At 53.0% G+C, this 14654-nt stretch overlaps 1 protein-coding gene across 13 annotated transcripts in view; it reads right to left on the bottom strand.

The window, feature by feature from the left end:
* Positions 1 to 1485: 1485 nt before the first annotated feature.
* The window catches only part of TNS1 (tensin 1), a 48878-nt gene continuing 35709 nt past the window's right edge, over positions 1486 to 14654 (bottom strand). For 8 of the 13 annotated variants that reach the window (XM_048952436.1, XM_048952438.1, XM_048952437.1 and 5 more), the window contains 13 exons: positions 13929 to 14021; positions 13539 to 13574; positions 10654 to 10828; positions 9423 to 10267; positions 8243 to 8329; positions 7995 to 8126; positions 7536 to 7628; positions 7187 to 7264; positions 6794 to 6865; positions 6543 to 6711; positions 6256 to 6324; positions 6075 to 6107; positions 1486 to 5288 (listed from right to left, as the gene is read on the bottom strand). In XM_048952436.1, coding sequence (XP_048808393.1) covers positions 5144 to 5288; positions 6075 to 6107; positions 6256 to 6324; positions 6543 to 6711; positions 6794 to 6865; positions 7187 to 7264; positions 7536 to 7628; positions 7995 to 8126; positions 8243 to 8329; positions 9423 to 10267; positions 10654 to 10828; positions 13539 to 13574; positions 13929 to 14021 — 2027 coding nt within the window. In that variant the 3' untranslated portion in view covers positions 1486 to 5143. The remainder of the gene's footprint in view (positions 5289 to 6074; positions 6108 to 6255; positions 6325 to 6542; positions 6712 to 6793; positions 6866 to 7186; positions 7265 to 7535; positions 7629 to 7994; positions 8127 to 8242; positions 8330 to 9422; positions 10268 to 10653; positions 10829 to 13538; positions 13575 to 13928; positions 14022 to 14654) is intronic. The other 5 variants (XM_048952448.1, XM_048952434.1, XM_048952439.1 and 2 more) reach the window with 1 other exon arrangement.

Below are 14654 nucleotides of genomic sequence, written 5' to 3' on the forward strand. Positions count from 1 at the left end.
AAGCTCCCGAGGAATTTTGGAAAGGAAATGGGGAATTAACTGCAGAAAAAAAAAAAAAAAAAAAAAAAAAAAAAAAAAAAAAAAAGAAAAAAAAAAAAAGCAGAGAGGGAGCAGGAAGGCATGGCGTTTGCTGGCTTACAGCAAGCCACTCTCATCCCCTGGTGCACAACACACCCACCTGCATCCCTATTGCTGGTTTTGGGGTGCCCATAACCGTCCTCTTTCTTCCCCTATACTTGTTTTACCCCTCCACCTCTGTACAGGCCCCTCAGCACGGGGTCCTCTGAGCAGCCCCCTCCATCCGCTCCTCGCCCCACAGCTATTTCAGAGGAAGGCAGGAGGTATTTTTAGTGCTGCCGGCTCCCAGGAGAAGCTCAGAGCCTGTGAGCCGCAGCAGTACTGGCGCCAGAGAAACTGCTGCTGCTCTGGCTGATATTTCTTGTCTAATTAAACTCAATCCATCCCGGGGGCCGGGGCTTGGCCACCAACTCAGCAAGGAAGGGAAGGAACAGAGCAGAGAGCTGGGGGCTCTGATTGATGCTGGGAATCACTCTCTGCGCCCAGGAAAAGGCAGGAATGCTACTTGGGGAGGGGGGACTACTTTGTTTAGCCAGGAATGGGGGAAGCAGGACTGTCCCTAAAGGGGCAGTGAATGGAGTTTGAGGAGCACAGAGCTCAGCCCTAATGGTGACATGGGGGTGGAGGGAACATTGTTGATCACCCCCCTCAGTGCCAGGGATAACAGGATGCAATGAGCCCCCACTGCTCAAAGGGAGCACCAGTAAAGAGGGACCCCCTTTGTCAAACAAAGGCCAGAACAGAGCCAGAGCCACACAGCAGCCCCAACATTCCCCAGTTAACCCACATCTGGTGAGCAGCACTGTAGTTACACCTCCCCCAGCCCAACTTTGAAGACTGGGGGGGCCCAGCTGCAGAAAACACAGCACCCCCATGGCGGTTGTTGGGCTTCCCCCTCCCCCCCCCCCATGCAAAAAGAATAGAACATTTATTTCCGTGCTCCCTTAGAATGTGAGATATGTTCCGAGCGACCCGGACACCAAGCGGGCATTCCAAGCAACAGTATATTTTATATAACTGATTTTTTTTAACCACTTTATAAAGCCATACAATGAACTGCGGAGAATCAGACATCTGTACAAAGGGGAAGACAAAAGCAGAGTCACATTCACACGCAGACACGGTGCAACCAAAGTCATCTTTACACACGCGACGACGCCATGGGCACAAAGATACAAAATATAACATATTTCTTTTCCATCTATATAAATACACAGAAAGGGGCAAGTCTGAAAGTCTTGAACTGTTCATTAACACTGATTAGCAAATAAATCTGTAACATTCCCAAAGTAACAAAGACAACAGGAAAAAGAAAAAACCACGCAAAACACGGCAGTGCTGGATCCGCCAACAGAAATGTTGGGTTGTTTCCTTTTTTTTTTTTTTTTTCTCCTCTCCTTTTTAAGGAAAAGAAAAAAAAAAAAAATAGTAACCCCAACCCAACCTCGCAATTTGCAAAACAAACGAACGGAATCAAACAAGCCCCTGCGGGCTCTTCTGCTGTCTGATCTCCCTGCCTGCTCCAACGGGAAGGGTTCCATTTGCCGATGATGCCGTCTGGGTTTTTGGGCCGGCCGGCTCCGTACCTGCCCAACCTGCTGGGCAGGGTGTGCTCCGGTTTGACTGTTTCACTGCTAAAAAAAAAAATCAATGCCCAGAGGCTATGGCCACATCCAGGTGTTTCCTGGATGCTGGGACAAAGCCTGGCTCTGCTTGTGGGACCCCTTCCCACAGCATCAATCTGCAAGAGGGGCTGGAACTAGGTTTTCTCCCCACTATCCCTACCGACTCCAACAATTCCACAACTCTATGATATTCCATGCTTGATCAGCACGCGTTACATCCAGAACTACCAAAACCTGGCTTCATTTGGTTTGTTGCATCCAATAGGAAAGAACAACTTATTGCACAAAGGGTGCATCCCTCCAGCAGACAGCGACACAACCAAACCCCCAGATAATTACCGGGTCAGATGGGAAACCCCCAGGAGCCTTCCTGTAAGGCAGCAACACCGACAGCAAAGGGAGGAGGGATGGGAACAGGAAGGTTCTCCAAAGAACAAATCAACACAAAAAGGTGACGTACAACAAATGTACACACGAAAAAAAAAAAAAAGAAAAAAAAAATTATATATATATATATATATGTGGGGAAAAGTGCGTTTTTAAGGATATCTTTGGCAAGAATATATGCAGTTCTTTGTGCAGGAAGGAGGGATGTGTTGGTGTGTGTGAGAGAGAGAACACCCGGTGGTGTGGTTACAATGGGACATGAGCAGGGTGAACGCGCACAAGCTCGACTCTCTGATACCGCAACTGCATGGCAAAGCCAAAGAAAAACCAAAGGATCTCATCCATCCTTTTTGTTAAGAAAAATATTGACACGGTACTGGGTCCCCGACAACCCAACTGGTGGGGAGTTACAGCCAAAAAAAAAAAGTAACTTTTAAAAGGAGATAAAGAAGGAAAGTGCCTTAAAGGGAGCTGACAAATGCCCGCTGACATCATTGGAAGCTCTATGTTAAAAACTACACAATGGTTAACATTTGCCATTCAGACACAGGCTATATCTCCAGCTTGAGCATCATTGTGGAGCCTTGAAGCAGGCGTGATGCTACCAGCACCTCTGGGTGCTCCAATCTGCTTTGCCCTATGGGACGGGAAGGTGAAGGGGAGACTCAAGCACCGAGGCAGTAGATTAAAATAAAATTACATTATTATCATCTCTTTTCTTTCTTAGCAGTGAGAAAACCAAGTCTGAAAAATAGAGACTTTCAAAAAAATATATATTTATATATCTATAAACACAGTGTTTCCTCTAATCGGTTACCGGCAGGGTGAGGAGATGACGGGTGAGATCATCTCTCATCTCGCTTGAATTTCGCAGAAGGAGGGAATCGCTTTAGAAACATCATTAAAAAATAAAAAGATAAAGTATGAAAAGGTCTTTGCATCCATGTGGATAGGGGGAGCCGGGAGGGGGAGAAGGCTCCGTCCTCCACGCATCCCACCACAGTCTCGCACCCAAATCCCCACTACGCATCCATCACCTGCCATACACCAACCAGCCTCCGGCCACGCCGGCCCCTCCGCGCCCACGCCGTCGCTCTCTCGCGCACACACACACACACACACGGTCACACGCATGTCCCCCATGTGGCACCTGCACGCCCCATCGGCGCTTCCCTTGCACCCAATTCGCTTCTGACGTGCAGGTGTTTGCCCCCAGGGTGGGGGAAGGCAGATAGAACAGGGGGGAGAATCGATGCGCGGAAAGCAAAATATGGCAAAAAAATAAATATTTTCAGAGTGTCAATTTAACCTTTTTTTCCTCCTTTAAATTTTGTTAGCTTACAGTATTTTGTCAGTATAGCTCCTATATATATTATAGCTATCAAGGCAAGGGTGGTCCGAGGGAGGCAAGTTCTCTGGGGGGCTGCAGCAGTAGGAGTCTAATTGTTCACCTTCAGCAGGCTATCTGGGCCACTCTGCACCGAAACTTCTCCAGACATAAAAACCACAAAACACAACCTCTGAACCTTTGTGCTCGCAGCACAGTGCTCAGCTCTGCCCCAAACCTGCACACTGCTCCCTCCACCAACCACCACCAGAGCCAGATCTGGGGCTGGGACCTCTGCTCCCCAACACCACAATGCTCAGCCATAAAGGCACAGGGCCCTCAGCCCCTGTGCATCCCCACACACAGGGAAAAGCCTGCAGTGCATTTGGGGTGCAAACCTTCAACCATGGGTAAGGCGGAGGGTGGCTCTCAGAGGACCTGTGGCCTCCCCACCGAGCCAAAGCTGCCCAGCGATTGTTGATCCTTTGTTGTTGCTGTTGTTGTTTTCTAAATAATTTTTCTTCCTTCTCTCTTTTTTTTTTTTTTTTTTTTTTTAACGTGGCCTCCAAAAATAAAAACAAGAGAAAGCGCCTGAGTTACTTGTAGTCATTCGCCTTTCGTGCAACTTGAACGTCCATGCAATTTAAAAACTGCTTGCACATCTCCAAAGAGAGAAATAGGGCCGGCCACGGGTCCACTGCTCCGCACAGGAAACCCACCTGTGCAAGCATCTGCTATTATTATTATTATTATTATTGTAACTTTTTTTTTTTTTTTTTTTTTTTTTTTTCCTGCTAGGAGAATGTGTGACAGGCCACAGGAGAAAACTGTCAAAGAGGACTGGTGACAGGAGGGAAAAGAGGAAGATGAGCGAGGAGGTGCCTTCCTTCCTCCACCAGACCAGGAGTATCCTCCTCTTCCAGGCACGGAGCGCAGGAGCTGCCCAGGAGTGGAGGAGATGCTGCACTGCCCCTCTGTGGGTGAAACTTGTGATGTCTCACCTGTGCTAGGCTATGGGCCAGCAGCGGAGGGTAGCCCAAAGCCAAGCACCCAGGCAACAAGAGGATTTGGGACCAAGCCATTGCACACCCCAGCAGGGTGGCCAGCAGGTTTCGGTGTAAGCTGGCAGGACCCTCTGCTGCAGCATGGCAAGGGGAAGTTTCCAACGGCATCTCCTCCAGTGTCCTGCAGACCTGGGCCCACACAGCAGCAGGGCGTTATACCCTGTACGCTGTGTCAAACATGCAGCAGACGTTCACCGATGAAGGCTTCTTTCATGGCTTTTGCTGTTTTGTCTCCTTTTTTTTTTTTTTTTTTTTTCCCTCCAAATGACAACCATGCATTTGGTCTGGAGCAAACATAACCACTTGGTGTGGCCTCAGGACTGCAATGCTGAAAGCTGGGAACTCCTCTTGCTGCCATCTTCACTTTGGTCACCTTCCCTGTGGTGGGACATGCATCCGCATCCTCTCCCTGTTTGGCGTTGACTTCATGGCTCTGTTACATAGGTGTGTGGTTTGATTCTTCTATGTGTGTGTTTAGCTTGTGTCAAGTTTTTAGGGTTTTGTTTTGTTTTCTTGTCATTGTTTGCTGTTTTCCTCCACAATTCCAACCCTTCCCCCCCCCCCAATTCACTTCCCTCTCCCATAATGCACTTCCTCACACTCCTTCTCGGATCAGCTCCAAGTCCTTCTCCAAAATTCAAGAATCACCCGCAAGCACCAGCTCATCTTTTCTGGCCAGAGCCAAGCATGACTCTGGAGACGAAGTTGACAATGGCTGCAGCTGGCTGGTCCGGGTCCAGCTCTGCAAAGAGGTGGCAGACGTTGTCTGTGGTGCTCCCTTGCTTCCTGGCCACAAAGCCGAAGAGCCTGGGTGGGGAGAAGACAAGAGGCTCAGTGAGGTTTGCCAGTGCTGCTCACCCAAGGAACACCACCCATCCTCTTCCAGTATGGCCACGTTAACCCTGTGCTCTTCAACATTCATCTTGCATGACCCACAAGGAAATACCCTATTCTCCAAAGAGCCCACATGAAGACCAGCCTAAACCTCCTCTTGGTTCTTTGAAGACCAACACTCTCGGTCAAACCCTCTTTGCTCAGACCATCCCAGCTACTCAACCCACGACTGTCCCCAAACAAGGACCTTGAGGCATGTGAGGGATCCCATAACACTAGAAAGGCCACACGGGGACACCAAGAGTGCAGACCCACACACTGCTGCCCACAGAGCTGGATGAGACCATGTGGTTATTTCTGTCTGTCTCTCCCCCAATAAATGAAATGTCTTTTTTTTTTTTTTTTTAATTAGAACGTGCAAACTGAAGTTATAAATATGGGGGAACAGAATGTGAGACAGGCCCAGGCTGTGGCATTTCTAATTGGAGAGAGGAAACATCCCAGCAGCTGGACATCCTAATAAAAACTCCTTCACTAACACAATAGCTAAAATTAGTGGGAACTAACCCCCAGAACTGGGCTCAGTTCCTGGAGCAGTGCTCTCATGCTTGGGTGAAAAGTTCCCAAAGCAAGGAGAAGAGCTCATCCTTCAGGCAACCAAGTGTACCATGTGGGGGCACCCCCCCAGCCAGACGCTCCAGAAGGTGATGCTCAAACCCAAGTGGGATCCACCCTGACAGCAACTGAGCATACACTTACTTGGCTGGACCACTGCCATCAGTTTTAGTCCACCTGCAAGGAGAACAAGTGTTAGAGATGGTGCCTCCTGCACACTACAGAAGCAAGGGGAACAAACAAAAGCAAAGACCCCATTCCAAGCAGCACAGTGGCCTGGGAGAGGGAAAAAGGCAGGGGAAACCCCAAGGGTTAGGGCACTTACTTTCGTTCCTGGGGGTCCAAATCACAGAAGGTAACAGTATTGAGAGGATAGTGTCGTCGGAAGAACAATCTGAAACACAAGGCACAGAGCATCACAGCCAGTCATCCCCCACCTCTTCCCATCACAGCTCCCCTGGCTGTCCCCTAGGACACTCCACAAGGCAGGGCCAAGGTCCGTGACCAAGCTCACATCCCTGAGGGACATCCTTCATGCTCCCAGTGTAACACCCATGTCCCACGCATGCCCAGACTTTGGGGACCCAAGGATGTGGTAGCAGGGGCTCTTACTTCCTCTGGTTGTCCGTTAAGGTAATGCCTTGTGCAGAGACTTTGAAGTGAACAATTGTAGCAGTTGGCGTGGGGTCGGCCACCAGTGTCTCTGCCACAGCCTTGGAGATGGCCTGGGGGCCTGTGAGCGATTCCATCTCCACTGAATTGATGAAGAGGACATTGCAGGCTGGAAGGGGAAAAGCACAAGTGGGGTCAGCCAGCCACTGCTCTGGGCCACAGTATCCCTGTAGCAGCTTTTCTCTACTCACCCGCACCCTGTTTGAGAAGGTCTGTGGCTGAGTTGGTGGTCGACACAGCGTCTTTCTTTTCCTCCATGGGATCTAGAAGAGATGAGACATGGCTGCTCCCCCTGCCTGGAAACCTACCAGGTACTGGAGGCAGATGCACTATCCCCTTTCTAAGTGCTGAGCATTGGATACCAGCACTGATGGGGCACTTGGGGATACAGGGGAAAGCCCAGCCTGGCTCTGAACCATCTGAGCACAAGGAATGAGCTATGGCTCATAGTGCAGAGCATGTTCCTGGGCAGCTGGTCCAGATGGAGAAACACAGCCCATATGTGGCTCCTAGCTGGAGGAGGAGCTCCTACCACGAAGAACAGAGGGGCAGTGCCACCCCATACTGCTGGCCCTGGTTCTTACCTCGGTCAGGAATGACCAGCTTGCAGGGCAGGGCCAGAGGCATGATGGAGTGCTGGTAGACAAGAGCCGACAAGCAGCCTGGGGAGAGAGGGAGAAGGTTAGCACAGGGCTGGGAACAAGCCTGCCCAGCACAGGAGCTTGTCAGGGTATTAGTGCTCTAGGTGGACAGAACCACACGTGGCATTTTCCTTCCCTGAAGCCACCGTGCCCATGGGGGCTCATCTCTACCCTGCCCAGCAGCATCACTTGTCCTCCAGAAAGCTCAGGGGCAGCTCTTTCAGATACCTGATTGCTCTGCTCAAACATTCCAGCAAAGGAAAGGCATCCCAACTACACCTGGGGTACTCACCAAAATTAGGCTCATTGGGGCATCCTTTTAGTTTCACACCCCGTGGGCTAGTCTCAATGAGGAAGTGCCTCACCAGCTCATTGGTGATGTCTCCTGAGAAAAGAGACCAAATGTTGTCACACCAGAGCTGCCCTCATCCTTCTCCTCCCTTCACCATCCCACTGCAATCCCATTGGCTCACCCACAGTCACCCTCCTGGAACCAGATCCTCTGCACACCCCAAGCTGCGTTGCTGGTGGGCTGTGCGCATTTCACCATGCCAAAGCCCAGGGGAAGATGTCCCCCAGCCCTCTATGTCTGGTATGTCCCCATGACCTGGGGGATGGCAGAGGCTGGCAGGGAGGGATGCTGCCACATCAGCACATATCCACGGGCAGTTTGGCTCAGTAGCCCTGGCTGCCCGCTCAACAGAAACAATAGAAAGCATCTCAGTGTGGGAAGGAGGAGGACACATAATACCTTTCTTGTTCTGCTGCATGACGGTGGGAGGTGGGGAAGCCACTTTCATGGCAAGGCCATAGGCTCCCCGGAAGGAGTGGCTGTCCCGGATGATGAAAGCCCCTGGCTCCCTGTCCTTCAGCAGTGCGATGGCTGGGGAAGAGAAGGGGAGAGCTCAGACCTGGCGTGCTGACAGGCAGCGCGCCCTCCAACACCAGCAAGCAAACTCCAGCTCACTCCAAGTCCTTTGTCACATGTCACCTACACACCTTGCTCCCGGGAGATGTCTGGCTTGTACCAGTACTTAGAAGTGTCCTGCACAAACTTCACGTTGGCACGAGTCTCAGGGCTGACGTCTGCAGGAAGGGAAGAAGAGAAGAAAAAGTCAAAGGAGATTATCTAAAACTGCGTGAGATCTGGGCGACTCCCACCTTTTTGGGAATACAGCTACCTTCACCTCCACACAGCCCCAATGTGCCGCCTTAACCCCAACCTCATTTTCACTGGTAGCTCATGTCTCCCCTGGGCTCTTCTCAGAATGAATGGTAATGCATTGGCATAGGCTGCCCAAAGAGGGGGTGCAGTTAACATAACTGGAAGCGTTCAAGAATCACTGAGATGTGGCCCTGAGAACATGGATAGTGGGCATGGTGGGGATGAGTTGATGGCTGGACTAAATGATTTGAGTGGTCTTTTCCAACCTTAATTACTCTATGACTGTATTTAAAGTTCAGTGTGGGGCCTGGGAAGAGCCCTTTATGATCTGTAGGAGATGCTCAAGTGCTTCCCATCGCACTCAGCTGCTATGCCAGCACCAAGAGGTCCCCGCTTCCTAGGGTGGCTCCTGGCCACTGCAGTCATGGGGCCACTGCAGGTGCCAGTGTGCCCACAAAGGGCCACCTGCTTGGCAGCCAAACCGAAGCGGCAGCTGGAGCCACTGCTGCCCCAGCACTTTATTTCCCTAGTCCTATCAGCCCAATCTCGGCGTCATGGTGGCGGCTTGTAATGGGAGCAGGGGATGGTGATATGGGTGTGGCACCCCTTCAGAAACAAGGAGGGGGCCCGGAGCATAGCACTGGGAGCTCCCTGGGGCGCAAACACCAGAAATGGGGCTGGGAGGTCAGCACGTCCCCATGACAGAGAGAAGCTGGGCGGATGCGAGCTGCCTGCAGACGCTTTGATCTTCCCCATATACAAATCCCCACGCTGTTTACACCAGCATGACAGCGTGCTCCCAACATCAAATTGGTATTTTTCCTGTTTGGATTCACCATTTTTGAAAAGCGAAAAAAACAAAAAACAAAGCAGGAAACAGTCCAAGCCTCAGCTGTGCTGCAAGTTCGCAGCTGGGCAGGAGTACATCAGGACATAAATCCGCGGGACAGTGATGAGAAGGGGACATGGGACAGCAGGCAGCTGAAGAGGGATGGAGGTGACAGCATCCCTTACCTGGCATGGAAAACTTGGAGAAATCCGGCAGGGTGTGGGAGAAAGCCACAGCGCTGCCACTGCTGGGGCTGGACATGCCACTGGAGAGAGGCGAGGAAGCCTTGCCGTTGACCGTGGCGTAGTTGGGCAGGCTGTTGGAGCGCTCACCGGCTGACATCCGCCTCTTCTCAGGCAGTGCAGGCTGTGGAGTGGGGCTGCCCTGGCGGTAGGCGGCAGAGTCCGGGGAGGAGGAGTGTGGAGTGCTGGTGCCAGGATAGTACGCCGGTGAGACGGGGAAAGATGGCGTGGAGGGAGGCTGGTAGCCGGACGCACTGCTCTGCCGGGACAGCGTTGGGCGCCTCTCCTCTGGGCTGGAGTAGCCGTACATGGGGCTGCCGGGAGGCACGGCTGCCATCTGATGCCGGGCAAGGCTGGGGCTCCCTGGTGGCGCATGGGGGGACATGGCGTGCCGGCCCAACCCAGGGCTGCCGGGCGTGCTGGCAACAGCAGGGTTGGCAGCTCTTCGCCCAAAGCCAGGACTGGGTGGTGTGTTGGTAGCCACTGTCCGGTGTAGGGTGCGGGGGCTCCCTGGCAGCGCATGGACACCCACCACGCTGACCTGTGGCTGCTGCCGAACCTGGGGGTCCGGCTGGAAGCTGGCTCGGCCATCAGGGTAGTCAGGGCTGGCATAGGGAGAGCCCAGCGTTCCCGCTTGGAAGGATGATGGAGACGAGGCTTGGTAGCTGCTGTGAGCAGATGGCGTTTGCGAGACGATAGGTGACCGGTAAGCTGGCTCAGCTACAGCATGGGGAGGTGTAACTGTGCCATGGGGGCTGCCCTCCAATGGATAGCTGCGGAGCGAGGCACTGAGGAGAGATCGGGAGAAGAGGATTCAGCTCTGCTGCACTCCCACTGCTGGTTGGGCCCCTCCTCCAAGCAGGCACAGGAAAACTGAGGCATGGCACCAGCAAGCTGCTCAATAGCAGCGGTGGGATGAGTCCTGCCAGCTACAGGAAGCAACTGGAGGCAGCTTCACAGTTCTCACACGCATCAATTCTCCACCAAAATATGGGAGAAAGAGCATTTTCCCAGTTCCTCTCCCAGCAAAACCCCTTGTTCTTTCATCTCCAGTGGGCAGAGTGGAGGGGACAGGGATGGATGGCACCAACTCACTACAAGGGAGCAAAGCTCCTAGGGTTAGGGGGTTAGCACAGACCCTACGCCTCCTGCGGACTTACACTCCCATACTCACCCGTCCATGCTGTGGATGGGGCTGCTAGTAGAGATGGGGCTGGGCACGGTGAAGGAGTTGCCAAAGGCACCATTCCTGGCAGGCACCTCCAGGCCCACAGGCTGGGCAGCTGGAAGGTTCCCTGCCCTGCCAGTTGTGGCCGTTCTGGCCACTGACTCAACATAGCTCCTAGGCTCTGCAGAGAAACAAAAGAGGAAAGAGATGAGCTGGCACGGAAATGGGGCCATGCCCTTTCCCGTATCCCCATTTGAGCCAGAGGAGATGCCCAAACTGAGCTCCTCCACCCCCCATGGACTGTGCAAAAACATGGGGCTCATCTGTGCCTTAGCATTCCTCCACGGCACACTGAAGACCCTGGACACAGAGATGGGAGAGTTGTGCCCAGTCCCATCCCCAAGGGGACGTAGTACACAGCGCCACATGGTGCGACCCATCATCGCTCAGTGCCATGCCACAGCCCCTCCACCAGGCTCTGAATTGACGCCCCTCCCAGGCTGGGATGCCACAGGGCACACGTCGTGCTCCATGATCATCCTCAGCCCCTAAAAATAGAGCCAACAGCACAGCACGGCACAGCCCACGCTGACTCATAGCGGGAGCAGGGTGCTGCCCTGCACAGCCCACCTCCCCCAGCACCTCCAGCATCTGGGAACAGAGAGCAGCCTCATCTATTTCCACTGAAGCATCCAACATTTTCCCCCATTCCTGCTTGAAACTGGAGCCCGTGAGCACTCCCAATAAAAGCAGTTTTCCTTTGGAGACACTGAGCTGTCCTGTGCCAGGAGCTCTGGGCTGGGCATCCTTGCAGATCCCCAGCTCCAGGCCAGCTCCAGGCCAGTTCCAGGCTGGCCATCCCCAAGGTGACTCTGCAGCACTAATTAGCATTACAAACATTATTACTATTAGTCATAGCAGCCAGGTTCTGTCTAATCCCACAGCCAAGAGAGCCAGTGAGGCCAATGCACAGCTCAGGACTGCAAGGAAAAAGATGGTCATAGGTTCCCCGATCCTCTCCATGTCCCCGTGCCAGTGTCCCATCTGCCTGCAGGAGGAATCAATGCTGCAGGGCTCATCTCCCTGCCCAGCCCAGGAAAGAGCCAAAACCAGACAGAAGACGTCAGCTTGGGCTGAGCACCCGGCAGGACACGCGGTCAGAGTGACAGTGACAAGGCAGTGCCCAAGGAGATGGCCATGGCAGCTGCAAGAAACACAGCGCTGCTTGGGTAATTAAATTAATTTTTGCAGCTACTCACATCTCCCACCCGTCTCCCCACCCCAGCCTAAAATTAGCCAGACAGTACACATGAGTCAGCCTGCAAGAGGTTAAGAGCAAACGGCTGTGAAAATACCGATCCCTCCTGTAAACGTGGAAGCTGCAGGGAGGCAGGAACAGGGCTCGGGGACAAGGGCAATGGAGAGGAGAGCCCACGTGTGTGCATGTATACGTGCCATGGTGACATGTGACACCGTAGACACATGTTGGAGTTGCTTGGTTCAGTATTGAAAAAGGGAGGGGAGGGAGGGGGGAGCAGAAAAAGAGAAGTTTGGGGCAGGATTTTTTTTTTTCCTTTTTTTTTCCTCAACTCTTGCTTCCTGGTGTTTTCTCAGAAGAGGCTGCAGAGATGGGAAAATAGCAGGGGAACACAGAAGTCATGTGTCATCCGGAGGGTGAGCAGTGATTTGGGAACCCTAATCAGGGCTGTGAAACACCCAACCTTGTGCCCAAAGCCTGTCCTAAAGCCTTCCCGGAGGGCACAGGCAGCCCTATGATCCAGCACTGCCCGTTAAGTAGATGAGGAGGGGCTGAGCACATCCCCCTGGTCCCAGTGGGATGGAAACCTCATGGAGCAGCATGCTGAGGGTGTCCTGGGCACAGGGGAGCTGCTGGTGGGGGCTACATCCTCCCCAGACCATGTCCAACCTCTCCCATCCAAGCCACAATGCCGCAGGGTGAACCACACTATTCTTTTAGCACCCAAAATTACATCTCCTCTCCCAACCAGCCCAGAGCAGTGTCACCATCCAAGCCCTCCCCATCTTGCTGGTTGTCCCTGTGTCCTCAAACTGTCATCTCCATATTTCCCATAACCTCCCCAAAGCCAAAACACCACAAATCACAGAATTGTAGGGGTTGGAAGGGACCTCCAGAGATCATCGAGTCCAACCCCCCAGTCCAACCAGATTCAGCCCACACACCACCACATTATCCAAGAGGTTGCAGGACAGAAGTAAGGCAAGAAGTTGCCAGTGGCCACTTGCAGAGCCACAAGGACACCAGTGCTTTGAGCTAGCCACCAACACACGAAGTGTGTTGAGAACCAAGGAACAGAAAAGCAGAGCTTCAGGGAGTGGGAAGGAGAGAGCTGGGAGACACAGCACAGGAGGAAAAAGCTGGGATTTATCCCAGCTCTTCTTCCTCTGTTGCATCCAAGAAACTATCACTGAAAAATCAGCCCTGAGACTGGAATATTTGTGTTGTTTTCCTGAAGCAAACACTTTCTCCAGCGTTACACAACACGCAGGTTGGGGTATTTGCATTTTGAGGAACTCCCAGGGAGAAATGCTGACAGAGCCGCAGGAAGTGCAGCAAACATGCCGAGGAGACGTCCCCTCCCTGGGAAGGATCTGGAACAAATTGTTCCCTATCCTGGCCCTGAGGGCTCAAAGTTTCATTAAAGAAGAAAGTAAAACCACCCAACAACTGCAGGCGGCACTTGGGTAATGCAAGGCGCTCTGTCCTGAGGCCATGTGCCACCCCAGAGCCTCACCATCATTGGGGGGCACCCAGGCATTGAGCACCCCAGGGCCAGACCATAGCATCCTCGGTGCTCTGAGTGATGAGCACCCACAGGAAAGAGAGCCAGGGCAGAAAAAGCCTTTCTTACCTTCTTCAGAGTCAGCTCCTGCCTCCCCTTCTAGCTCTGAGAGATGGAGGGGAGTGATGGGAGCAGGGCAGAGGTGGAAAAAGGGAGGAGTGAGGCAGAGAGAGAGAGAAATCTGAGTTAAGCAGCACTGCTTTGCAATAGGAGCACACAGAAGGCAGAAGAGAGCCCCACAGCTTCCCGACCCCATATATCTCCAGCATCCAGCCTGCCCATTTCAGAAACGGTGTCCAGAAGCCTGCACCCCATATCCCTATGGGAAGGTCCCCACAATGGCCTGGCCCAAGCACAGAGGAAGAAGTGCCTTCTGCATCTGATGGAGCCTCCACCCAAGAGGTGTCCTCACAGATGCCCCTCAAGGAAAGCCACCCACAGTCCCCATGCTGCACTCACCTCCCACTGGGTGCAGCAGGATGTCAGCTGGGTTATGGGGTTTCAGCCCCAGTGCTGAGAGAGGGGTCTTGGCCAGGCCGGGTGGAGAACGCACTGTTGGCACCAGGGTGGGGGGGGAAAACAACAGCATTAAGGGCAGGATAACAGGGGAAGCTTCAGAAAGTCCGGAGCTAGTGCTGCCCAGGAGGTAAGCCCCATCCCACCCACTGGCTGCACTCAGGACTGCCAGAAAGAAGGGACGCCCAAGTTTGGAGCAGCATCATCACTTGAAGACACACAAAGGACAGAGTGTGCATAAGCAGTCTGTCCCATTTGGGGAACGGCAGGACACAGAAGGGAGGCAATTCCCAACAGGGCAGGCCCAGCCCCCATCTCTCAACCTTGTCCCACCGTAGGCATGAAACCTCCATCGTCATCCCATTCCCCTCCTCAGTCCTCCCATCCAATCCACCCCTCTGCCCACCCCTACACTTGGATGAACTGAGGCAGGACTGTCCCAGTACACTCCATCGATCTAGGACTTCTAATACATCTACTACCCACAGAACAGCTCAACGGGCAGGTGATTATGTTCGTACAGAGCTCATTCCCCAAAGGTATCTAATGCACATGGAAGCTCTGCAATCCCCAAGCTCATACATACATACCAGTGGGAGCTGCCTATGTATGCACGGCGATGGCTATGCCTGCACTGGCAGCACAGGATGGTTGGGATTAATGGGGCAT

Source organism: Lagopus muta, chromosome 8, assembly GCF_023343835.1.
Source record: "Lagopus muta isolate bLagMut1 chromosome 8, bLagMut1 primary, whole genome shotgun sequence".
NCBI classification, from domain to species: Eukaryota; Metazoa; Chordata; class Aves; order Galliformes; family Phasianidae; genus Lagopus; species Lagopus muta.